General features: G+C 49.5%; 7 protein-coding genes across 7 annotated transcripts; 6 read left to right on the top strand and 1 right to left on the bottom strand.

Moving 5' to 3' along the window:
• Positions 1 to 351: 351 nt before the first annotated feature.
• Positions 352 to 8,852, top strand: AtWU_06298 (polyketide synthase; the record flags this gene model as incomplete). The annotated part of the gene is made up of 15 exons (XM_035501408.1): positions 352 to 951; positions 1,008 to 1,356; positions 1,435 to 1,519; positions 1,572 to 1,728; positions 1,779 to 2,258; positions 2,326 to 2,446; positions 2,502 to 2,661; positions 2,710 to 3,724; positions 3,787 to 5,130; positions 5,187 to 5,516; positions 5,572 to 5,633; positions 5,686 to 5,768; positions 5,842 to 7,583; positions 7,633 to 7,953; positions 8,022 to 8,852. The coding sequence occupies 15 exons, from the start codon at positions 352 to 354 to the stop codon at positions 8,850 to 8,852; spliced, it is 7,680 nt and encodes a 2,559-aa protein (XP_035357301.1).
• A 1,110-nt stretch (positions 8,853 to 9,962) lies between these two features.
• AtWU_06297 (putative isoamyl alcohol oxidase) lies at positions 9,963 to 11,669 on the bottom strand (the record flags this gene model as incomplete). Its single annotated transcript, XM_035501407.1, has 1 exon — positions 9,963 to 11,669. One exon carries the CDS (start codon positions 11,667 to 11,669, stop codon positions 9,963 to 9,965), a length of 1,707 nt encoding a protein of 568 aa, XP_035357300.1.
• A 1,382-nt stretch (positions 11,670 to 13,051) lies between these two features.
• Positions 13,052 to 14,388, top strand: AtWU_06296 (uncharacterized protein; the record flags this gene model as incomplete). The annotated part of the gene is made up of 5 exons (XM_035501406.1): positions 13,052 to 13,247; positions 13,317 to 13,384; positions 13,452 to 13,831; positions 13,882 to 13,946; positions 14,000 to 14,388. 5 exons carry the CDS (start codon positions 13,052 to 13,054, stop codon positions 14,386 to 14,388), a joined length of 1,098 nt encoding a protein of 365 aa, XP_035357299.1.
• Positions 14,389 to 16,331: 1,943 nt separating this feature from the next.
• On the top strand, positions 16,332 to 18,712 carry AtWU_06295 (TPR domain protein; the record flags this gene model as incomplete). Its single annotated transcript, XM_035501405.1, has 3 exons — positions 16,332 to 16,996; positions 17,052 to 17,747; positions 17,800 to 18,712. 3 exons carry the CDS (start codon positions 16,332 to 16,334, stop codon positions 18,710 to 18,712), a joined length of 2,274 nt encoding a protein of 757 aa, XP_035357298.1.
• Positions 18,713 to 19,801: 1,089 nt separating this feature from the next.
• On the top strand, positions 19,802 to 20,613 carry AtWU_06294 (aldo/keto reductase family protein; the record flags this gene model as incomplete). The annotated part of the gene is made up of 2 exons (XM_035501404.1): positions 19,802 to 20,103; positions 20,172 to 20,613. 2 exons carry the CDS (start codon positions 19,802 to 19,804, stop codon positions 20,611 to 20,613), a joined length of 744 nt encoding a protein of 247 aa, XP_035357297.1.
• Positions 20,614 to 21,117: 504 nt separating this feature from the next.
• AtWU_06293 (MARVEL domain-containing protein) lies at positions 21,118 to 21,808 on the top strand (the record flags this gene model as incomplete). The annotated part of the gene is made up of 4 exons (XM_035501403.1): positions 21,118 to 21,267; positions 21,325 to 21,437; positions 21,497 to 21,622; positions 21,673 to 21,808. 4 exons carry the CDS (start codon positions 21,118 to 21,120, stop codon positions 21,806 to 21,808), a joined length of 525 nt encoding a protein of 174 aa, XP_035357296.1.
• A 2,585-nt stretch (positions 21,809 to 24,393) lies between these two features.
• AtWU_06292 (RTA1 domain protein) lies at positions 24,394 to 24,679 on the top strand (the record flags this gene model as incomplete). Its single annotated transcript, XM_035501402.1, has 2 exons — positions 24,394 to 24,493; positions 24,549 to 24,679. 2 exons carry the CDS (start codon positions 24,394 to 24,396, stop codon positions 24,677 to 24,679), a joined length of 231 nt encoding a protein of 76 aa, XP_035357295.1.
• Between the last annotated feature and the right edge of the window lie 288 nt (positions 24,680 to 24,967).

The raw sequence follows: 24,967 nt of genomic DNA, 5'->3' as shown, positions 1-24,967 counted from the left end.
TCAGGCTAAAATGGAATATCGATCAAAGATATGAATGGGACGGCTGACATCAGTTGTGGACAATCCTGTGAAAATACATGCTTATCAAGTCATCCCACTGGAAAGAAAGTTTTTGAAGAATGAGAGAATTTTGCACGATTGACTCGCCACGGCGAACTTCTTGATACCGAGCGGCATGATAGACTTTGTGTATCATCATCTCGCAACCGGCCACGGATACTTATAAAGCAGTATGTGTGCCACGATATTTCGTCCTACAGTATTATCGAAGCAATATCCTTGACAGCGTATCTGAGCTTACCTATTGCCCTGATACTTCCCGTTTCATACTCCTGTGGTGCTCTGAGCAACATGCCAGGACAGCAATTGGAGCCCCTGGCCGTAGTTGGGATCTCCCTTCGGTTTCCGGGAGAGGCCGTCTCCCCAGAAAGCTTCTGGCAACTTATTCTGAGTGGGAGAAGCACAGGGAAGGAGATACCTCCCGACCGATATGGCATTGACGCCTGGCACCATCCAGACTATAGCCAGCTGGACCGCGTGTCTCAGAGAAAGGCCAACTTCCTGGAAGGTGACATCGGTCAGTTTGATGCGGGCTTTTTCTCCATCTCGGCCGCAGAGGCCGAAGCAATGGATCCGCAGCAACGCCTTGCACTCGAGACGGCCTATCACGCCCTAGAAAATGCAGGCTATCCAATAGAGTCCATAACGGGATCTAAGATGGCTGTGTTTACGGGTGCATTCAGCAATGACTACCAGCGCCTTCACGCAAAGGATCTGATGACCCTGCCGAAGGGCCACGCGACGGGGACCTCTATGAATATGCTGGCTAACCGCGTCAGCTGGTTTTTCAACCTCCGAGGACCTAGCTCAAATGTAGATACTGCGTGCTCAAGCAGTTTAATGGCTTTGCACCTTGCGTGCCAGTCCATCTGGAATGGCGAATCCTCCTCGGTCTGAACACCCCTAGTCATCCCATGATGTCTTTTCCATTACTAACTTGGCAGCAGGGAATGGCAATTGGTTGCAATGCCATTCTTGGCTTAGATACCGTTCTAGCGTTGGATAATCTTGGTATTCTGTCCAAGGATGGGCGGTCATACAGCTTTGACGAAAGGGGCAATGGTTACGCTCGTGGTGAAGGAGTGGGTGCTCTGATAGTTCGCCCACTGCGCGACGCGATCAAAAACGGGGACAATATTCGCGCCCTAATTCGATCAACTGGTTCGAATCAAGACGGAAAGACCCCGGGTATTACGCAACCGAGCATGGAAAGACAAGAGGATCTCTACCGCGATACTTATGAAAGAGCTGGCTTGAGTTTAGACGTCACCAGATATGTGGAGGGACACGGGACAGGTATGATTGATTGATTTCCACTGTCTAGGCAGTGGCTCGAGGAGTTCAGGCTGTTGCTAATGAGAATGACCAAGTAAGGGACCGCTGTTGGCGACCCCATTGAAGCGCGAGCCATAGGAAATATTTTCCGTCCCTATCGCAGCTCAGATGATCCTGTCTACCTGTATGTATCATCGTCTTGAGCACTACTATCTATGACATCTGACTGTCACTAGGGGGTCTGTCAAATCCACCATCGGTCACCTGGAAGGCGCAAGTGGCGTTGCCGGAGTTATTAAGGCCGTCCTGGCGGTTGAGAAAGGAATTATACCACCCAATACAGACCTCCAGACATTGAATCCTCGGATCGACGAAGAATTTCTGCATGTTAAGGTTTGTCTGAGTGGGTGTATTCCTCATGCGATCACTGCTAATATAACTAGGTCCCTAGGAAAGCTATCCCGTGGCCGGTCGATGGCATACGGAGGGCATCCGTGAGCTCATTCGGCTTTGGAGGCACCAATGTACACGTTGTCCTGGATGATGCACCCAGCCAGCTCAACGTCAATGGTTTTACAGAGCAGCCCTACTCAAATGGCACAGACCTCATGCCGTCTAGAAGATTAACTAGGAAGCCTTCTGGTACCGCAAGGCTCCTTGTGTGGTCTTCTGCGGACAAGGATGGCATTCCCCGCTTGAGAGATACTTGGAAGCCTTACTTCGCTGGTCTCCAAATCGCATCTGAGGAAAGACCCGAATACCTTGATCGCCTCTCACATACGTTGTCCACCAGGCGATCATGTCTAGAATGGCGCGCATACGCGGTTGTTCAGCTTAGTTGCGACTGGAAAACGATTCCTGACAGCCTTACGTGCCCAGGTCAATCCATATCATCGCCAAATCTTGCTTACGTATTCTCCGGGGTGAGTTCTCTTATCGTTGAGGTTCTTTACTTTGAGGGGGCTCTAATCCCGGTTGTTTGAAACATAGCAAGGTGCTCAGTGGTATGCAATGGGTAGAGAGCTATTGGATGCATACCCGACGTTCTTGAACAGTATTCGGGATGCGAACGCGTACCTGAAAACCTTGGGGTGCCAGTGGGACCTGCTAGGTAATCAAACCACTCCGGATTAAGCACCCTGCGGTTGGAGCTGACGCCAAGTTAGATGCTCTTCAGAAGAGTGAACCGGAATCCTGCGTCAACCTTACCGACTACAGCCAGACCCTGTGCACCGCACTACAGGTCGCGTTGGTCGAACTTCTGGATCAATTTGGAATAGTGCCCAGAAAGGTCGTAGGGCATTCGTCGGGCGAAATAGCTGCTGCGTAAGGTCTACCCTGCATTCCTAAAAACTGTTCTAAGTATGATTACAGGTACGCAGTGCGCGCTATTTCCCGACGCGATGCTTGGAGGATTGCTTTCTACCGGGGTCTATGGAGCAGCAAGCTGGAGAATCACAGCTATGTCCGGGGATCCATGCTGGCTGTCGCACTAAGCGCAGATGAGGTTCTTGCATATCTCGATCGAGTGACACATAACCACGTCCTTCTTCGACTTACTGTTGCCTGCATCAACAGCCCAAATAGCGTCACCGTCTCTGGCGAAAAATCACAAATTGATGACTTGAAGTCACTGCTCGAGGCTGACCAGATCTTCTGCAGGCGGTTGAAGGTCAGGGTGGCCTACCATTCATTTCAAATGCACGAGATTGCAGGCCAATATGAGACTTCCATTGGTCAAATGGACGAGGAACCGGATGAATTTCACAATCATCGTCCTTGCATGGTGTCCTCTGTCACAGGAGACTGGATCACAAGTGACGTCTTGAGGACACCACAATACTGGGCCACCAACTTGGTATCCCCAGTCCAGTTCTCGAAGGCTCTGGCTGTGGCCTGTTCCTCTACCGTTTCGCCCCCAGAAAAGCTTGATGGAAGTCATTGCAGGTCCTTGGAAGTACATCATGTTGTGGAGGTTGGGCCACACTCAGCACTACAGGGACCTACGAAGTCGATCCTAGCAGATATGGAGCGCTCTTCTGTTTACTATTTGTCTTTGCTCCAGAGAAACGTACCAGCCACATCGACTGTACTAGATGTGGTGGGGTATCTCTGGGCCTCTGGCTATAAGGTTGACTTAGCCGCAGCAAACCAGGACCGGTCGACCGAGTGCAAGGCTGAGATACCCTGTCTGGACAACTTGCCCGAGTACCCATTCAATCATAGCAAATCCTATTGGCATGAGAGTCAGATTAGTCGAAATATCCGTATGCCACGCTCCGGCAAGCATGAACTTCTTGGGACTCCTGATCCTGCCTGGAACCCGCATCAACCCCGCTGGAGGCATATCATTCGCACGTCCACCATACCCTGGGTACAGGATCATCAGGTATGATAGCAGAGAGGTTTTCTTTGCGGGGCCTGGTGATTGAAAGCTAACGCGGGCTTCAGGTCAATGGAACAGTGGTTTACCCCGGTGCAGGGATGGTTCTTATGGCAGTTGAGGCCGGGAAGCAGCTATGTCGGGAAGGGCGTCAAATACTTTCATTTGACATCCTGGATACAGCCTTGCATTCAGCCATCCAAGTATCGGGACATGGTGATGTAGAGTCCAGCTTCTCTATGCACCCGGTCAGCAGCATGCGGTCCAAGAACTCAGACTTCTTCGAATTCGGCCTCTACACTGCCCTAGGCTCATCATGGACTACGAATTGCACCGGTTCTATTCGCATTAATTATTCGCCAGAGGAAGCCGACCCTGTTAGCAATGACCAGGTTGACCAACTGAACAACACACATCAACACTCTTTGTTACGGGCAGAGCAGCAAGCTGCATCTGACGCGGATAGTAGTGCCATTTATGACCATTTGAGGAAATGTGGCTATCATTACGGTGACAGCTTCCAGGGAATCACTGCCCTCGCATATGACCCACAAGATACCAGCACAGTAGTGGGTGACGTCCACCATCGGCTCATTAAGGCTGGATCGACCCTACACCCTACAGCCTTGGATGCCATGTTCCAAATGCTACTGTGTGCTAATGCAGCCTGCGGAAAAAAGGAAGTTCCCACTTATGTCCCAACGCATATAAAGAGGCTACAGGTTCTTAAGGATGGCCAACCGGGACCATCGGAAAGATTCAAAGTTCTAGCTAGCGCAAACTTTGATTCATCTAAGGAGGTAACCGGATCAATAGCTGCATTCGGGGCTAACAATAGGCGGCCTTCAGTCCTCGTAGAAGGGCTCACCTGTACGATGGTCGACGGGATCCGGGCCATTAGCGATGACTCCACAACAGCAGGGAGTCTGTGCTCTGAGATTGAATGGAAACCGGACGTTCGCTTATTAGGGAATGCTGAGATCGAGCAATACTGCCAGAGAAACTTGCCAGCGGCCTTGTCTAAGGAAATCCTTACTGAGCTCGACTTTGTAGTTCTTGCTCGTGTACTGGAGGCTTACCGTGTGTTCTCTGAACAGAAGAAACAGCCTGCGAAGCCATATCTACAGAAATACATCGAGTGGGCGGTCCACCAGAAGGATCGTCTAGAGCATAATGAAATGCTCTACTCTTCAGAACCTTGGAGAAGCCGGTTACAGGACTGGAAGTACGTCCATGATGTGGAAAGTCGTTTGCTTGTCGAGGCTCCATTCACGAAGCTCCTTATCAACGTCGGGCAAAACCTTTTGGACTTTCTCACGGGCGCTGTTGATCCTCTGGAGTTCTTCTTCACTGGCAACATTTCGGACGAATCCTTCGCTGGCAGTATGGTCGATGATTTCTACGCAGGCACGGTAAGACAAGCGCTGTCTCGAGTCTTTCAGAATAGCTAAACTAACACTATCTACAGATGGCTATGGCTAATTTCGCAAAAGCTGTTCCCAAGTTCATGGATCTCATGGCTCATACAAATCCTGGCATGAACATTCTTGAAGTCGGAGCTGGTGTCGGAGTAGCTACCAAGGCCTGCCTTGAAGCTCTCGGGGCTTCAGGACACGCCTCCGGCTCCAGGTATGCCCGCTGGGATTACACGGACATCTCACGCTCTTTCTTTGGTAAAGCAGCCACCAAATTTGGAGAAGAGGGCTCCAGAATGCAGTTCAAGAAGCTGGACATTGAGGAAGATCCAGAACAACAGGGCTTTGAAGCGGGAAGCTACGATATGATTGTAGCCGGATGGGTATGTTGACCTAGTGATAGTGCGATGGTGGCTTGGCCTCGACTGACTCTCGCAGGTTGTGCATGCAACGCACAGTTTAGAGCGTACGCTGACCAACATCCGCAAGCTACTTAAGCCGTAAGCGTGCTTAGACCTTCTGGTGTACGTTTTACTGACCATGTTGCCCTAGTGGTGGAAAGCTTTTGCTAGCCGAGGTGACAAACCCCTTCCGTACAGCGGCCGCGTTTGGTCTACTCGAAGGGTGGTGGCTCAGTAAGTTTGTGCTTTCCATACTGCCCTCTGGTTGCTTTCTGAAAATTATCGAGCATATCTAATGATTGAAAAGGCTCTGAACCTTATCGGGTCTACGGGCCTTGCGTGGACCGAGAACGATGGGATGATGTGTTACAGAAGACAGGGTTCACCGGCTGTGATGTCTATTTCCCCGACTTCCAAGACAGTAAGCTTCATGAGCATGCTGTGTTTGTTTCCACAGCTTCGCACGATGTTGCACCTATAGGCTGGAACCCGCGCATCGAAATTGTATACGAACCAAACGAGCCTAAGCAGCATGATCTTGCCAGCTCATTGAAAGAAAAATGCCAGGCTCTCGTTAAATCTGGAGTAGCCTGCGTACCTGTTTACAATGCCTCTCCGGACTCTCAGGATGTACTCCGGGTGTTCCTTCTCGACTTCGAGAAACAATCGTTATATAACACGGGGCCAACTTTATATGAAAAGCTGCGAGAGCTATTCACAGCCTCAGGAACTACACTCTGGGTAACCAAGACAAGCGGTCTTCCCGCGCCTGATCCAAGAGTCCATCTCATTGATGGTTTATTCCGCGTTCTCGCTGAGGAAGACGGGCACCAGAATCGGTATGTCTTGTCGCTCGAGGGATCTGCGGAGCGCGAATCTGTCATGGCGATGATTCAGCATATATTGAAACCACCGGTACAAGGGCTAGATACTGAGTACACTATGCGAGATGGAACTCTTCACAATCCGCGGCTCGTCAACAGTGCGCGGCTTGAACAACAAGTGTTATTGCAGACAGCGACCCACACTGAATGTGAGCAGAGCTTTGGGGATGTCCCGCTAAGTTTGGACTTGAATAGCTCAAGCTTTTCGAATGGCTTTCGATTTATTGAGAGTGGCCCGACAGGCGATCTTGGTGAGACAGAAGTGGAGCTTGAAATTCACTGTGCTGGGCTGAACTTCCGTGATGTTCTCATATCACTGGGCCAGATACCCAATGCGGAAGTCTGGCAGGAGGGTGCTGGTGTGGTCACTAAAGTCGGCAAAAAGTGCACTCGGTTCAAGCCTGGCGACAGAGTGGCAGGGTTCGTCCCCCAGCCGTTCCAGGCTCGGACCGTATTCGTCGAAGGTAATCCGGTAGTTCACATCCCGCAAGGGCAGTCCTATGCCGAAGCTGCAGGCATCCCAACCAGTTTCCTAACAGCCTGGTTCTCGCTCACTGAGGTGGCGCGTATTAAACCTGGGGAGTCCGTTCTCATCCACTCCGGGGCTGGAGGCACAGGACAGGCCCTAATCCAGATAGCTCTGCTGTACCAGGCAGAGATATACACGACTGTTGGAACGAAGGAAAAACAGGACTTCCTTAAGCAAAGATATCCTATCCCAGCGGAACGCATCTTCTCCAGTCGGTCAACGGATTTTGCATCCGCGATCATGCAGATGACTGGAGGGAAAGGTGTGGACGTTGTGGTGAACTCATTATCCGGCGAAGGGCTCGTAGAGTCATGGGGATGTACTTCACCCTATGGGCGATTCGTCGAGCTGGGGAAGAAAGATATTCTTGCCAACGCCAAGCTTCCCATGAGACAGTTTCTGAAGAACGTCACTTACAGCTGCTTTGACTTGGCGCTGTTGCAGCAAGACCGCCCTCACATATGCCGTGATGCCTTGGAGACAGTGATGAGTCTAATGGATCAAGGCAAGCTGTCCCCTCAGGAACCAACCCATGTGTATGGAGTTGGTGAAATAGAGAAGGCGTACAGACACATGCAATCTGGGAAGAATTTCGGTAAGATTGTGATTGAGATGCGTAAATCAGATATCGTCAAGGTCTGCTTGTCCCCCTTCGATATTGCCACAGCTAGCTAACTGAAACCAGACCCTACTGAAGTCGAAGCCTAACACTGATTTGGATCCCGATGCAACATATCTGGTCGCAGGGGGTCTGGGCGGACTCGGTCAGAGTATGCTCACGTGGATGGTTGGCAGGGGCGCTCGGAATCTCCTGTTATTGTCCCGTTCTGGAGAAAAGGGCAGGGAAACCCAAGAGTTCCTCAGTTATCTGAGAGCAGAAGGAGCCAACGTTCAAGTGCGTGTCTGCGATGTCGCGGAGGAAGACTCATTACGTGCAGCGATTGAGGATGCGGCATCACATATGCCCCCAATCAAGGGCTGCATTCAAGCCGCCATGGTATTACAAGTAAGCAACTCCCTCTGGAAATAGGAGAACCATCTTCGAGGCATTTCTAATACATACCCATCAACCAGGATGTCGGGTTCGAAAACATGACCTACAAGGACTGGGAGACCGCCGTTAAGCCCAAAGCACAAGGGTCCTGGAATCTACATAACCTTCTCCCACGCGGCCTTGACTTTTTCCTTATGCTCTCTTCTATGAATGGGGTGATTGGACACGTCGGCCAAGCGAACTATGCAGCAGGCAACACATTCCAGGATGCACTAGCACATCATCGCGTCCAGTGCGGCGAGAATGCCACCTCTCTCGACCTAGGTCTCTTCACATTCACCGGACGAGTAGCCCGAGACCCAAGACTCCTTCAGATCATGCTGAACGTCTTCCCCCATCAACCGATTACCGAGCCTGAGTTCCACACGCTTCTTGACGTATACTGCAGCCCGACGGTGTGCAAAGAGAAACGCCTTCCTTGCCAACTCTCATTCGGAATGCGACCGCACGAAGGCACCTCAACCAAGGCCTACTGGCTCGGCAAGCCTATGTTCCGGTATATGGCTCAGCAGCGGTCATCTGAGGGGCACCGCGAGCGCCAGGGTCAATCAATCAACCTTCCCGCTGCATTCAGAGGCGCGGAGTCAATGGCTGATGCAACCGCTGCGGTGACCAAGGCCCTGACCGTCAAGTTGGCAAGGACCTTGTCTGTGGACGAAGGGAGCCTGGATGAGAATAAGGCCCTGCACCAATACGGTGTCGACTCGCTAGTAGCTGTAGAACTGCGGACGTGGTTCTCCAAGGAGGTACAGGCGGATGTTGCTACGTTTGATATAATCGGTCGCGCGACGATTACTTCCTTGGCTGGGGTGGCTGCAAGTCGGAGTAAGTTGCCTCGGGGTTGGTCCTGATTGGGAATATCTCGTCACCAACTTGGTCATTAGCTAGATTTGATGGAGGGACATATGGGATACTGTCATGCTATTATCGCACTGAACATTACATTGTGCTATTCGCGTCTTTATAGTATAACAACGTCATCATCTTAACCCGTGGGAGCTTGGTATAGAACACACTTACAGTTGATGAAGGCGTGGCACCATTTTGTCTTACCTGGTGGATTGATGTTTAACTCACTGGCCGCCCTAGCGCGTATGGTGTTGCGGCATTCACTAGATTTTCTTCTCCCCCTCCTTCTCTTGTCTCCAACTCATATCCGCGACGAAGAGCAAAAGCTTGGGAGGAGTACTACTGCATTGGAACTCTAGACTCCAGCAATGCTATGGTGTTGAGGAATGTGGCCCTTCATCCCTATATTGTTCTTGGCGTCGGCCCCGTCGGCCACCTGTTTCACAGCCAGGCCATAAGGGAATTGAGGTGTCTTTGTTATTTCCACTATAGATGCCATGGCGTAGATGAGTCCTTTGGGAAACCAATTTAGAGTATTCATCAATTCTCTACATTTATCCAAATTCGCAGTGTATTTTGTGTATTAACCACTAAGGCGCAGGTAGTAATAATCACCCCTTGATGTGCCGTACCTAGTGGGGGCAAAAATATATTCCGTTATCTCCATCCAACGCACAAACTTCAAACTACCGTCTATATTGTACATTTGCGATTTCATTTTTCTGGCTCAGTCTCAGGTGAAACATATGAGCCATTTGGAACGCGGTCACCAATGGTCTTTCAATGTCTCGTTTTATCGAGCAGAATCAAGGTAGTATACGCCGAAACCGGCGGCGAAATGGCTAACACAACAGGGAGTGCTTGTTGCATTCGGCTTGACTACAAGAAATGTAAAAAGGTGTCTAAGTCCTACTAAATCTCGATGCAGAAATATATGTTGGAAACATGTAAATGCCTTCAATCATTAAAACGTATACAGTATCATCTAATGCTTGACATAATATACAGATCAAGTAGTCGTTGAATAAGAACGATATCTATCGCGTCTTCCCACTACCAGTGGGGTTGATTATATTTACAACTTAAGACCGACCGGACTAATAGTCAGTGGCTCAAGAAAAAGCAGCAAAGCAAGTGCTGTTGGCCTGGGAATCCTCCCAGCCGACACACTTCCAGCAGCTCAGCAGACCGGTAGGGTCATACTTGCGCTTGATGGAGAGGAGCTTGTCGTAGTTGTCTCCCCACCAGGCCTCCTGCCAGTCAACAGTGAAGGCGTTAGCCTCGTTGCTGTAAGCACCACTGCCAGGGGTGATACGCTCCAGGGTAGCAGTCATGTTCTGCAGAGTGGCAATCTTTTGCTCGCGGGTCTGCAGGGTGCTGTTCCAGGCCCAGCTGCTGCCGGAACCCAGCTCCCAGACGGACTTGCGCCAGGCGGGGGAGGCACTGGTGGAGCCCTCAGTGTAGTTGTACAGGACAGGGGCGACGACGGGGATGTAAGGGGTCTGGCCGTTGGCGAGGATGAGCTCGAAGAAGTCCATCAGGTTGGAGCGACCCTCGGCGGTCTCGAAGACGTCGGTGGGGACCAAGCGACTGCCAGCGAAGTGGGTGACACCAACGCTGACGGAGCTGGAGGTGACGTACTTCTCGTAGAAGTCGTACCAGGAAGAGAAGGCCTCGATGACGGCGGAACCACCCTGAGCCTTGGCGTAGGCGGCAACCTCGGCCATGGAGGCATTCGCTTCAGCGACAGAGAGCAGGGGGGAGACGTTGACGAGGGTGTCGCCGGTGACGTGACCACCCCAGCCTTCCTTGGCCCACTTCAGAGTATTGTTGACAACGATGTCCATGAAGGGGAGGACGTTGGTGGAGTTGCTGGTGAACTTGATGATGGCGGCGACGAAGCTGACGGTGGGCTCGACGCGGTGAGTGCTCTCGAGGACAACACCAAAGGTACCACCACCGCCACCACGCAGGGCCCAGAAGAGGTCCTGGTTCTGGCACTCGTTGGCGATGCGCAGCTCGCCATCAGGGGTGACAACCTTGAACTGGACGACACGGTCGACACCAAGACCATAAACGGGGGAGAGGACCGAGTGACCACCGTTCATGACCCAACCGCCAGAGAGACCGACGGTGGGGGAGTAACCACCAAGGATGGTGACGTTGTTCTGATGAGCGAACTCGTAGGCTTCATCGAAGTTAACACCAGCACCGGCAGTGATAGCGTTGTAGGAGGCCTGGCAGCCTTCGGGGACAAAGGCGGGACTGTAGCTGAGGTTCTGCAGCTTGCGAGTCCACAGGGCCAAGGTACCCTTGCCGCTGCTGCGGGTCAGGTAATCATGACCACTGTTCTTGATGGACAGACGGGTACCAGAGCAGTTGGAGAAGTGCAGAGCGTGGCGGACATCGGAGTCATCCTTGACCTCGATGTAGTAGGAGGGCATGTTGCCCTGACGGCAGGTCTGGTTGACAAAGGCCAGAGGATCGGTGGGGTCGCTGCTATCGAGCAGACATTGATCCTTGGGGTTAGACGAGCACATCTCATCCTGGTTGTTCATGTAACCATTGGGAGAGTTGGTGCGGAGGTAAGGGTCGGTGTAGTTGTCCTGAATGTTGGCACAGGCGGCATCGTTGGGGGTGACGGACTGGCCATTGTAGTTGGAGAAGCAAGGGAGGGAGAAAGGGGTCAAGGGCTGTACACGACCCTGAAGGGTAGCGTTGAGGCTATCCAGAGTGCATGAGCAACCACAAGCGGAGCCCAGTCCAAAGAATTGGACGGCCAGAAGGGCCAACGAGGTCTTGGAAGGCGAAGGCGTCATTCTTCAGGGCTGCCACGCGACTGTGAGACAAACTCGGCGGAAGGGAACGGGGAAACAGCGACGATCGCGACCATTTGAATGAACGGTCGGGGCCAACGTTCAGGAGAAATTTTTCTTACCTTCGGGAAAAACGGAATGAACGGACCAATTCAATGTCTCATACGATTCATACGATTCAAAGCTATTGAAGACTGGGTGGGCAAAGGTTGTGGGTTGTGGAGGAAGAATTGCTTGGTGGCTGGAGAGTGCGAGATGCGGTAGTTGGGCGACATACGCCGCAACCGGGCCCGTAGCTGTGAAGAAAACCCAAGGAAGCTGCATGGAGTTGCAAGTGGACCCTTTGCTCCACCATGGTTAGTATAAACTATGTAGTGCCACCAATCATAAATGTTCAAGGGGTGGAATCTTGACGCAGGTCCCCGTTGGGGCTTGTTGGTAAGTGGAGTTAGGTTTCGGTCGACGTCCGAAGCTTTTCCTTGAATGCACACCACCACGTTTGCCCTCACACAATAGATCGTGGCTGCCTTCTTCACCCTACGCTAGATTACCACGGAGTACTAAAAGTATTAGACCACTACTACCATTGTGTACCTGCACAATTGGACCATGTGGACACCATCTGAGACCAGCGTCTCAAATTGATTGCACCACGTTGTCTCTCGGGTTTTCTTCGCTCGGTAACTATCTTCCTGCAGGAAGACCCCTGAAGCCCATCGCACGGCATGCCGGCATAGACCACGCGAAGGAATTTATCCACACAACCACCGATGATCCTTGCCATGTCTCCCCTCAGCCCCCCAGAATCCCAGCTGCTGGATTGCTGGGGTTTTTATCACCACCAGATATACGCTGATGATCGCAGTGGTACGGACCAGTTCCCAGCGGGACGCACAGCGCATTGAACACGGCGGACAGAAAGATCGACCTCTGAACCACGGTCGCAGACAAGCCACCTCGATCAATTATCGCCGCTTACTCAGTGTCAATCTATTCTGGTCTCAGTTCTGGCTCGTCAATCTAGCGGCGGAGAAAGTTAAAAAAGTTAAAAATTCGCCGAGCCGTGGAAATGAAAAGCCAATGAATCCTGCATCCGGTTCAAATAGTCTTGCACAAATTAGCGGACGCCTTCCCAATCTTTATCGTAACTCCGACCGGGCTGAGTCTGAGTTAAAGAATCGCATCCCCTTGCCCTTTAGGTTCTGGTGGCGACGACAGCCCTTTCGTAATATTATTCATTAATTCGGATCCTTCTTGCACAGAACCACAAAAGACCACAAATCCCCCTCTTCCCCCCTCCCTGAAATGGGAATCTTATATGGAATCGCCTGACCCGCCTGGTCGCTGCTCCCTGCATCGCTGACTCGTATCGCCGGCCGTGCAGGATGACTTACGAAGAGAATCGGTACTGGAAGAATGTCCTGACCATCGTACCCATCATTGGTGCTGCTCTGGCCACCGTTTCGTATGTCCTGCGATTATATTCGCGGCGCTTCACCACCGCCGGTCTGAAAGTAGAGGACTGGTTGATGGGCGTGGGCTTGATTCTTTCCTACTGCGCAACCGCCTTTGTTGTGGACAGTGAGTTGCTCGCACCTCTCATGCATAGCTGGCCGACCGAGTGAATACTGATTCTTGCTGCGCATATAGCCGCATTCAATGGCGTGGGTTTACCAGTTAGCTCTCTGCCGGCCGACGAACGGCGACGTATTCAATTTGTACGTTCTCAATGGGCGCACTTGGTTTGCGATGGCACCCACTAACATATGCACGAATTTGATACAGGGTTCATGGATGATTCAGAAGTTTTGGGCGCCGTCCGCTGCGTTTGTGAAGATATCGATCGTCGTGTTCCTGAAGCGTCTACTGGGAACGGTGCGCGCGTATGCAATTATCTCGAATATCCTGATTGGCTTTATTGCCTGTTGGGCTGTCACGGCACTGCTTGTGAACATTTTTCAATGTACTCCAGTTCAGTACTACTATGACAAGGATCTCAAGGGACATTGCATGAGCGGCCAGCGAGCCTTCTTCCAGGCGATGGGAGCGTTTTCTTTGGTTGAGGATGTCATTGTGCTGTGTCTACCCACACCTATTGTTTGGGGGCTACAGATTACCTTTCGTCAGAAAATTGCTGTGACGCTCGTGTTCTCCCTGGGTGGACTGTATGTTATCCTGTGGATTGTCTCGAATTCCGGCGCTGACAACTGAACAGGGTCTGTATATTCAGTCTGATGCGTCTGATTGAGTTCCGTAATTTCGTCACCACCGACCTGGCTTGTGAGTTATATATTTTTGGAGGATTATTGGCGTTCTCGACTAATTGATTACAGCCTCAAGCGCCAAAGAATCCGTCTGGACTTGTCTCGAACTCGATGTAGCTATCATTTGTGGCTGTCTGCCTCTCATGAAGCCTCTGATTCAGGGCTTCCTCGGCAAAGTGCGAAGCGGAGTCTCCAAAGCCCGTTCCCACCCGTCATCCGGCACGAAGCTATACTTTCCCAACGGCACCACCCACAACAACGATGGATTTCGCCAGATCAACGATCCGTTGAGCTCCATGGCCTCCAAGAACGCTCATATCGCTGCCGACGAGACTCGAAGAAGTTCCGACGTTGAGCTGCAGGGCATCGCGGTAACCACCCGAATCGACCAGGATATCGACCGCCCGCGTACCGGAAATTCGACAGATGTCTCCGCCGAACACGTGTGGCCACGGTGAAAGGTGCTGCCAGGGTGATAGTCGGTACTGGGCCTACAACAGTGCAGCAGCTTATGAAGTGCTACTGAACGCGGCTGGACGAAGGGATCAGCCCGCATCCCGACCCCAGCATGCTACACTTATTAGAGACGAGGGACATCGCATGCGTGTTCCATGCAAGGTCCGGGAGTATGGTGCTCAAGCACCTCGCTCCGGCCAGACATCTCTTCGGTAACATTGAAGATGAAGGGGCCTACTGCTCATCTACGACGCATCTGAAAGAGATGCGATAAGCAACGCCATCGGCATAAACGTCTACGAAGTCTGACGATATAGATATAGATCGATAGATTAAACCTAATTCACATAATACTTCACAGCTATCGCACGATGCAGCTCTCACTACGATTACAGCAATAGTAAAGTGACATTTTGTCACATATTTTGTGTGTTTAGTATGCAAAACCAGAGTGGATCCCGAAAATTCCATCGTCCCACGGGGATGAAACCGAGACTCCCCAAATCCCTGGACATGTTCGCACCGGCCGACCCGCGCGAAACCCTAGAATCAGCACCCTGCATGTCCGCAATCCCCCAATTCCGGAGATCTCGAGACAGGGAAAAGTATTTGCCGGAATTACGTTGATGAGGCCTATATATCTAAAACCATGGATCGGGAGGATTTCCCGAGCGGGGAGACTTACTCTACATTTTAATAAAGGCAATTTAAGCCCGAAGTGCTAACTCCAAATTAGTCTACTCATAATATGTAGCTCAGACACCACGACATCCTCTTGTTAACATGACTCGAAGAGGCCATGAGATACTATATTGATTAACAATTATACCCTACAAATAAGTATATTCTTCGACTTGAGGGATCCACAGCACTGCACATCATATCATATCAGATAAGCAGATCCGCCGTTATTCAACACCCAGTCCGGGAATGATCACTGCTACTGACTATCTTAGCTCGCAGACAAATTTAAGGGACAACGGCTGTCCAAAAGAATTAGTCTGGCTTAAAAGTATCGGTGAATGGAGATTAGAATGGGGAGAGTGACCCAGACCCGACGATCCTAATACACTGATATTTTGACACACGGAAGATGCGGTGAAATTAGCGTGGGATCGGCAGGGGGTTAACCGTTTCCATCACTTACAATGTAGAATTGATGGAGATTAGATTGTTGATACATGAGTCAGTTTCACTATCTGATGTGCCTGTCCGATTAATACTGCAGCTCAAGTTCTGTTGGGGTGGAGTTTGTTGTTGAATGCGACGGTGTAGCAGGGGTATGATCAGTGTACTGTACTGTCATATTTCGCTGTTTGCTGTTCAATCTTATGACACTTTCTGGAGGTTTCTTCGACCCAAGCAGGTGAGTAGTCGGGAGAAAAGGACTGGTACAAGATGAGAGGTGGCTACAGCCATATTCTTTGGCTATCATAATCGTTCGAATAGGTACGAAGTCACTTCGCTGATAATATGTTAGGCCTGCATACATAATGGATCTAGCCGCTATTTCAGTGTTACTTTATATTTCACGAAGTCGCATACTTTCCATCATAGCTAATGCATGTATGCCATTCACACATCCTAATGACCAGTTTTGAGATATATGACTATAGTGAAAGCTGGTTTAGTGACTATTTGTGTGTTCAGTGAGGTTTCAATCTGTTACTGCCAGCAATCTCGCGTTGTTATTGCCTAGTAGGAAAGTGATTCATCTGGTGAAGCATGAAATCACGGCAAGTTCCGGCTGCACTCGTTCGTTTGCATTCACCACTCGTTTGCTTTCACTGACGTCCCGACTTCCTTCTCACCTCTACTAAATGAAATCTTCCTCCTCCTCCCATCTTCGCCCTCGCTCTCATTCAAGTCCTCGTTCATCCACATATTCAGTCATTGCGTAACAAGTCACACCGACCTCATACCTTAACCCAAACCGACCAACAAGATGGAATGCCATGACCCCTCACGCGTTCCTAAATACATGAAATACCTGGAGGAACAGAGGGAAATCCTAAAGTATGCCAAATCTCGCAGGGGCCAGCCAGTCGAACTGACAAAGTCCCGCGACGAGATAATAAACCAGTTTATTTATCGCTACTTGACGGAGACTACTACACCGGTGGACAAGAATGCGATTCGCACCTCATTTATCCCTCCTGCATACCCACCCTCTATTGCGGCTCTGGGAGATTTGAAGAAGATTCTCATCAAGGATCTCACCATCGAGACTCATCATCGCGGCTGTTACATCCTCTTGAGAGCAGTCACTCCTTCGTTTAGGAAGACAGGAATTGTGACCGTTGTGGAAGATGAGGGAGGAGACGTTCTTGCATTGCAGCTGTATAACCAGGATAGGGATCTCGTAACAGATGGGCGGCTTGTCGATGGAATTATCATGCTTGTAAAGGAGCCTTATCTGAAAGTCATGGGCGATGGAGATTGTGGACTGCGGGTCGACCATCTTTCTGATTTCAAGTTCATCCTGGAGGATGACTCCTTGGTGCCCTCAATCTGGAGAGATGAGTCAGAAAATGGTTTCTCTGCTAACTCCTGGAAAACAACGGGCAATGATCTCTACAATGAGAAGGACTATCATCTTGCTATAAACTGGTACGTATTAACCTGAAACTGATAAAACAATGACGTAACGCTAACGAAGGTACAGTTATTCCAAGGCTCTGAATTGTTCCACAACTCCCCAGGAAGAGCTTACCGTAAGGCTTAATCGTGCTCAGGCATTCCTCAAAACCCATCAGTTCGACGCGGCCCTGCGCGATGTCGAGCACATCCTATCCAAGGATAGATCTGCTGAGAAAGCATTGTTCCGTAAAGCTCAGGCCCTTTACTATCTTCAGAGATTTCGAGAGTGCTGTGATGTTTACGTAGATCTTTGCAAGGCCTATCCAAACAATGCCACCGCTAAAAGCGAGTTTGCACGGGCTGCAGCGCGACTCACAGAGCAGCAGACTGGCAAGTATCCATTCAAAGAAATGCAGGAGGCAACAAAACTCAAACCCCCACATTTGGACCACGCAACGTATGTTGGCCCTGTTGAGGTGAGGCCCTCTACCCATGGACGTGGTTTGTTTACAACACAGGCGGTCCGTGCCGGTGACCTACTTCTTTGTGAAAAGGCCTTTGCGTATGCTTTCCATGAAGAGGGTGATATGACCAACGTTTCAATATTGGTGTACGCCGATACAGACAGTATGAAAGTAGGTACCCAAGCCGAACTGAATAGTCTCATCGTACGAAAGCTGCACAACAACCCATCGTTCATTCCGACATTTAATGATCTGTACCATGGCTCATATACTTCTGTGGGTGTCTCTGAGGTGGACGGTTCACCCGTCGTTGATACGTAAGTATTACTTCTCATGCGCGAACAACATGAGATTTACTGACATTTCCAGTTATCTGGCTGAGCGAGTAATGTCACTTAATGGTTTTGGCTGCTCAGTCACCTCACGTACAGCCCACATATGCAGAATTAATGCAGACAATGGGGATCTTGACACCGATAATGAACGATTTGATTCCAGTGGAATCTGGCGTCTCGCATCTTACGTAAATCACTGCTGTTATCCGAACTCATACCGTGCATTCATCGGAGATATGATGGTACTTCGCGCTACACAGGATCTTCCCGCAAACACAGAGCTCAAATTCTTTTATCGAACACCCGTGGATGACGGTACAGCAGAAAACGTATATCAGCAATATTGGGGATTCGAGTGTGACTGCGCTATTTGTCATGATGTGCGCGAAACAGGGGAAGCTGGTTTGGCGAAGCGACGAGAACTCATGGCTGCTTCGGACTCGTCCATGAATTACATAGCTAACGCCTACAAATCCTCGTTCAGTCTTCAAGAGCAGACTGCTGCAATCACCATGACAGAAGCCGCTATTGCTATGATTGAGCAAACGTATCGGCGATCACCTTTGGAAGTGCCTCGTCTTGGGACCTGTAAAACAGGACTGTTTTTGGCAGAAGTGCATGCTACCCATGGTCGTTGGCGGAAAGCTATTGGATATGCTATCAGAACGCTGGAATCCCTCGGCTACGTGATTGAAGGCTGGCAAACTCCGTATAAAAAAGGTAGGCAGTTGCGTGTCACGCAATGGGGACTGGCAATGGACGTGCTTGTTCGGTGTTGGATGATCCTTTGCTGCACTTATGGCGAGGTGGCACCTGAGCTTGCTGACCACGCTGAATATTACGCTAGAATGACGTACAAAATATGCATTGGTGAGGACGAGACATTTGGGGATACCTATAATCGGTACTGCGGCCGAGTCGATGGAATGGTCGTGCACAGCAGTTGAGTCCACAAGATTTGTGCTCTTGTTACAGTTGGTGTTTTCCGCTTTTTTTTTTCTCCATATCGCTTTCCTACAATCGCTTTTGCCATCGCGTTAGCCTTTCTATAAGATTGAATATGATCTCCATAAAATTGAAATTTTATAATGGATGACCCACTGTACATATGTAACTTCGGCTAGAACTGCCGTTAGTGTACTACATAAACATATCGATAAGCCGTAGAAACCTTCGGTATCGAGCCAGGGTGCCTCTTCGTCGCACACTCGACTCTACACTCTTTTCATTACTAAAAAGGCAATTCATCACGAAGTCTACATCAGTCAACGCCAAGCTTCATCGAAGCCTGACAGGTAAAGAGAAAATGGACCAAGGACGGAGAGGATTAAAGACAAACCAGGCGACTCTCTTGGATGCTTCAATGCACGAGGGGCCAATTTGGCCTCTTCACGTAACTGGTTTGGGGCAGGAAGATCGATATACATCAATGAACACATGGCAGGACGAGTGACGCTTGAGTCCTTGGAATTTAGAACTGTATTGATATATATCCACTCCACTAATTCCATCCATTCGGTTATCCCGAAAAAGGCTCGCAGCTGAGACACTACTGCCTCAGGCATCAGTCAGTGGCCTTGGGCCGTAGCCATAGAATTTACATGGAATTTTAAATTCCATCTCCCTAAAGCATCACTTACGACCTACCCCCCTGAGGTCAGTAATTGACGAGATATCCCACAGGTTAATGCTGACGCCTAACGACATCCAGTAATATCGTTAGGTAAACCCGGGAATCCGCATGAACGCTGAAACATACCCTGTCAGATCCTACAGGGATCAGAACCTCGCTACTAATTGCGCTACACAAGATGACTCATTACCAAAGCACACAACATGAGCTAGGTAATTGGACTTTTTCGTGGGCCGAGGAGCTCACAAGGCTGACACAAGGACACGCAGATCGTGCTCTGCCCTCTGTCATCCATCATTCATCATTGAGGGAACACAACCTCACTTACCCAATTTAATTGAAACCGTCCTGTTTTGATCTTTTGAACTCCTTTATATATTGAAAGTTTTGGAACAGAGGAACCATGGCTCTTTCTATAGGGAACGCTAACCTTTCTCTGACGGAGCATTTGAGTGCGCCACCTAAAGCATCACTGCAAATACTCGGGACACATAATGTCAATGAAGATAACAATATTATTGATTTTGATATTTGGGTCGACTGCTCGAAAACAGTCGGTATAAGATCGGCCAAGTTCCTGACAGAAAATGATGTGGAATCTCGCTGTTGGAGCTACTCCGCTGACTGCGATAACGGTGACCCCAGAGATATATTGGGCGGATGGCTTGATGACTGGTTAAACTATGATGATGCAGACGATCAAAGGTCAGTTCTTCTGGATCACTCGGTCCAATTGCCTCGTTTTATACTGACAGACTCATGTCGTTTTTCAGCTGGACTCTTCACAAATCGGGTCATTTTCTGAATGGGGATTGCACTGCTCTCAGAACTCATATCGAGCGCCTGGCACAGAAGACCGCCTACGGCGGTTCTGTCGAGGTGTCGTTCCATACACCCTCAATACAATCGGAAGCAAGAAATAATGCCTCAGCCGAGAACGGACACATTGCACAAGTCTTTCTGGAGTGGGCCTTTGAGTGCCCCTTCACCCCAACCGATAAGGTATGGAGTGAGCTGGTCATGAACGCGATGGTGGACCATAAGAAGGGCTGGATAGAGCCAGACGTACCGAGGCCTTCGCACGGGATGTCTCCTCTTCGGAGGGCAATGAGAGACAATGGTACTTCGCGTGTTGTATCGCGGGATCAGAATGCGAATGGGGTAACGCACTCAATCAGGCAGTTCTCTTCCTGGGGTGGTGACAGTTCCGCGTGAAGAGGTGGATGCTTGCATTACCAGTGTTAATATGGCACAGCAATGTGCTCTGGTTTTCCTTAGTTGGCCTTACTATATTATTGTTGGGTTTAAATCGTGGTTCCAGGCCATTCATTGTTGATAGGTAGATTTGGTTATTGCAAGGTTCAACTGTCGAGCGAAGATATGTCCTGGTGAGTCTCCCGCCAAGGAGGTCGTACCATAGGATATAGCCTGGGGCGAGCAACACACATTCATGATCACCCAACCACTGCTGGAGAATATGAGCTTGCTCATTTATATCTCATATGTACGCACATCCAATAGGGTTTGCGGTTTGTTGTATCCGTGGTTGAGGTCGGGTCCCCACAACCGATGAGATCATAGACTCTGGCGGACTGTATATACGGGCCGGGATGAAAAGCGGAACATGAAACCAATCCTATCTTCATATGCGCATTTTGCGACTCATCTACATTTACATTTCCTGTGTCGTACACCACCTCTCATATTGAGTCGCCCATCATGCATGATTACCTTGGCCATCCTCTGGGGCTAGCGGGTTGGTTTGCTCGGACGATCCAAGCCATCAGCTCGATCATAGTCCTGGGAATTACAGCCTGGGCTGTGAGTGAGGACAACAAGACTCTCAGTGTTATTTTCTCACTTGTCATTGTAAGTGGTCTGTTGAGGTACATTTTTTTGAAAGGTCTTATTCTCACCTTGGTACAGGCTACAACGAGTCTGGTCGTCATAGCTGTAGCTGTAGGCATCAGCTGCTTAGCACGTCGTGCCAAGTGGCACATTATCCCACTACTTGTCACCGATGCAATCATATCCTACCTGTAAGTAGTATTATGATGCTAGAGCTAGGCCAGTTGAGGGTCAATGCTGATCACTATAGGTGGCTCACCTCGTTCATCCTGCTCGCTCTGAACTTCAACCGCAGGACCTGTCGCGTGAACCGCTGGATTGGAGAAGTATCTTGCTCCCGAAGCTATACTGCCGAGGCATTTAGTTTCATTGCATTGTAAGTGGCTCGAAATCGTCCGGTGAATCCTCATTGCTGACTCGTTACAGTTTCACTACTCTCATGGGCCTATTCTTGGAGACCGCCTACATTTACTGGGCGAAGCCTGATAGTGTGCCCCAAACAGAAAAACGGCTACATCAAGAACGCCTTTCTGAGAATCTCAATGCGGCTGGCTTGACATAAGGGGTAACTTACAAGTGCCTATCGGCGAAGTCTCGTGCAGCGGCTGCCCGACACCACTTCATCATGATATTTATCACTACTACATTTATGTCCTTGAACCATGATTGACATATTGAATGTTTGCTAGGCACTGGACTTTATGGTCCGGTCAATTCGCTCTCTCTGATATGCTGTTAGCCTCCTCGGCTGTTTTGCCACGCTCGCTTCCCATTGCACATTGATTGTAACTTCACATTCGGTATGAGAAGATATCATCTATTTGATCGGAAACAAACCCAGTTCACTGCAAAGTAGACACATACCCAGGTACTCTTAAATACACCCACTTTCCACTATGTAGTCATAGTAATCCTTTGGAAGTTGTCCATTCACTTAGCTATTCATCCCCACGGCGAATGGCACTATACTACTCGGATGAGCTCCTCTTTCGTTGAGTCTCTACCTCGAGATCATCAGTATATTTCAGAACCTAAACCACTCGGACGGTTAAAAGATTCCTCACCAGAGATCGAAGCGACAGTATCCTTGAGCGGCATCAATGCTCAGTTCACAGTATGTGCAACAGTCTTTACAGCCTTCCCATGTGCAGCAGTATTCACCCACCGCGCTACAAGAATAATCTCGCTGTTCTAGTGGAATACTTGCTGCAGCAACATAGCCAGCGAAGGCAGAGATTGCGATAAAGAGGGAGAATTTCATATTGAAATCCTTTTAGATTGCACGGTTCAAAAGAAGAAACGAGGACCAGCAAGATGTTCTCGAGGAGTGAATTATAAATTCAGGATGGTTAGAGATTCGATCTTGATACATCATTGCCCTTCTTTATACCTTTCGATGTTCGTTTAATGAGCCAAAACCAACAAAAGCAAAGTTGTTGAGCGGTGTGATCAACGTACATCTGACCCAAATCCCGAGGGACGGTGATCCGTGCATTACTCTCCAGCCTAACAGGGAATAGTTTTTTTAATGATCGGCAATGAGCTGAAAGTGACTTGTTCTTACTCACGAGTAGGAAGAGTAGGTATGAACAGACCGATGCATTGCATATCCTCAGCCGCATAAGAGACCGAGCTAGTCTGGATTGAGATGTAAATCCCAAAAAGGAACCACAGCGGACACTGTTTTCCTCCAATCAAAACATCATGCTTATGGCACTCAGATCCCGAATCTCTGGCCTCTTCCGAGCCGTCCGGTCCACGACTGACCCAGCCATGATCATGGACTTTTCCAACAACAGGGAACCCACCTGGCTAATACCTACCAGTCAATCCATGAGAACCAATCAGTAGATGAGTGAGGCTGGAGATAGCATCAAGATTGGGCACTCATCATTTGTCCTCATTGTCGGATAGGACAGGGCTGCATAGATCATGGCCAGATGAAATGCAGATCTCTTCGTTGAGATCAGAAGTAATCACACGGTTACACTCATAACCTTATGGGTCACTGTCAGAGGGTCTATAGACAAAGCATTCTGTAATGAAATATCTCAAACTAAGAATACATTAATACACCCTGCATATCACGCAATTCTTCATCTGAGGTCCCCTCTCCGATCTCATGAGTCTTCCCGTTCCCGTGGAACCAAACAAGTCCTTCTCCATACCTCACTTCATTGCTTTTTCAAAGTTGCTTTTTCTGAGTTGCTGCGCGCTCAACGCAGCACTGAGTCACTGCGTGGGGTATGTGCACCACGATATTTGCGGTACCCTTTTAACCACATCTATTGTCTCATTGGTAGTGTCTGGTAACGGACATCCCCGAAACCCCTGTAGCCCTTCAAATGTATCCTTCAGCTTTACCGATAAAATATCATTAGCATCGGCCACTAACAGCGTGGTGGATCAAAGGTGGGTATTAGGTCTGAGCGGGGGTGATTACTAGTTACAGTAATGGCTCTCCGTCCTGCATTCAGCCAATGTGGACTCCCTGCAATCTTTGATCACAACAGCCTAGAGATATAGGTCGGGCAGAATTAGTATCTCCTAGTCCGTTATCGCAAACTATGGAGTAAGCATAAACGACCATAACAAACGTAGCAAACTCTACTACGTATGGACGTGAGGCGGATGACCAATACATACCTTGATAGCTCAAGAAGGCTCTTCTTCCTATCAACAGTCCAATTTACCTAGCTTCCAAGCAAACTGCCATAATGAGCAAGGCCTTGCTGGAAGTCAGCTAGCCATCCGTACGAAGAAACCACAATGCAGGCCGGGCTATCATTGAACTAAACAATAAGCAACGCAAGGGCAGATCCTATGAAATCTTACTTTAAACCACTTCAACCCCGCACGCTTAACCTGTTATCGCAATCGCCCCTTCAGGGGATAATTGGCCATTCTCAATGATACACGAGGAAGGATCGTCCAGTGCATACCTTGCTCTCTGGGCATCACACACACCCCAGTCAAGAAGCAAACATGTCCATCATCAATGCGGGCGTGGACAGCCGTACCAATGTCAGGCGCACATAAGAAACCCCAATCACCCCATCTATGCTTCCCCTTCATCGAGACTTCGGTAATAATCTACTCACCCATATCTGCCTACTACATCTATATTGATCTATATCCATCCCCAAGATGAAGTTCATCAGTCTTTTCACATTCACCACTGCCATTGGAATGGTGACTGCGGCTCGCGTTCCGATAGGTGACCGCCAATTCCTTCCTCCTCAAGGTGGTGAGTGATTTCCTCTTTCTCATCACCAAGATCGTGTTAGCTAACTGGAGTGTAGAGGGCGAGGACTGCCGAGCGCACACTGGCGAGTACTGTTGCACATGGGAAGGCTGTCGATCGTGCTGCTGGTGGGAGAAATGTGATTTGAGCATCGATGCTGCGCAGGGCAAGTGTGTGCCGAATTGGTGAGATATTAGTCGACAGGTAAGTTCATTATATAAAACAAGTACCCTCTTCTGTCAAGGCTTCAGGTCGCGGCCGCTGATGTGTTCGGTAGGAGGCAGTCTTACTTGGCAGGGGTGAAATCTCATATCGGCTATCAGGATTCGTGGGTCTTATTTGTGTCGAGGTCATGTTTGACTCAATACACTGCTATGTATGCAATGAAAGTTGAATCCGGACTGCCAATATGAATACCTTGAGTTATTACCTTTCGGCAAGGGCATCTTCTCGATAGAATGTTCTGGAGACGTCTAC

This window comes from Aspergillus tubingensis, assembly GCF_013340325.1.
Source record: "Aspergillus tubingensis WU-2223L DNA, scaffold_7, whole genome shotgun sequence".
Taxonomy (NCBI): domain Eukaryota; kingdom Fungi; phylum Ascomycota; class Eurotiomycetes; order Eurotiales; family Aspergillaceae; genus Aspergillus; species Aspergillus tubingensis.
This window is presented reverse-complemented; position numbering and strand designations above follow the sequence as displayed.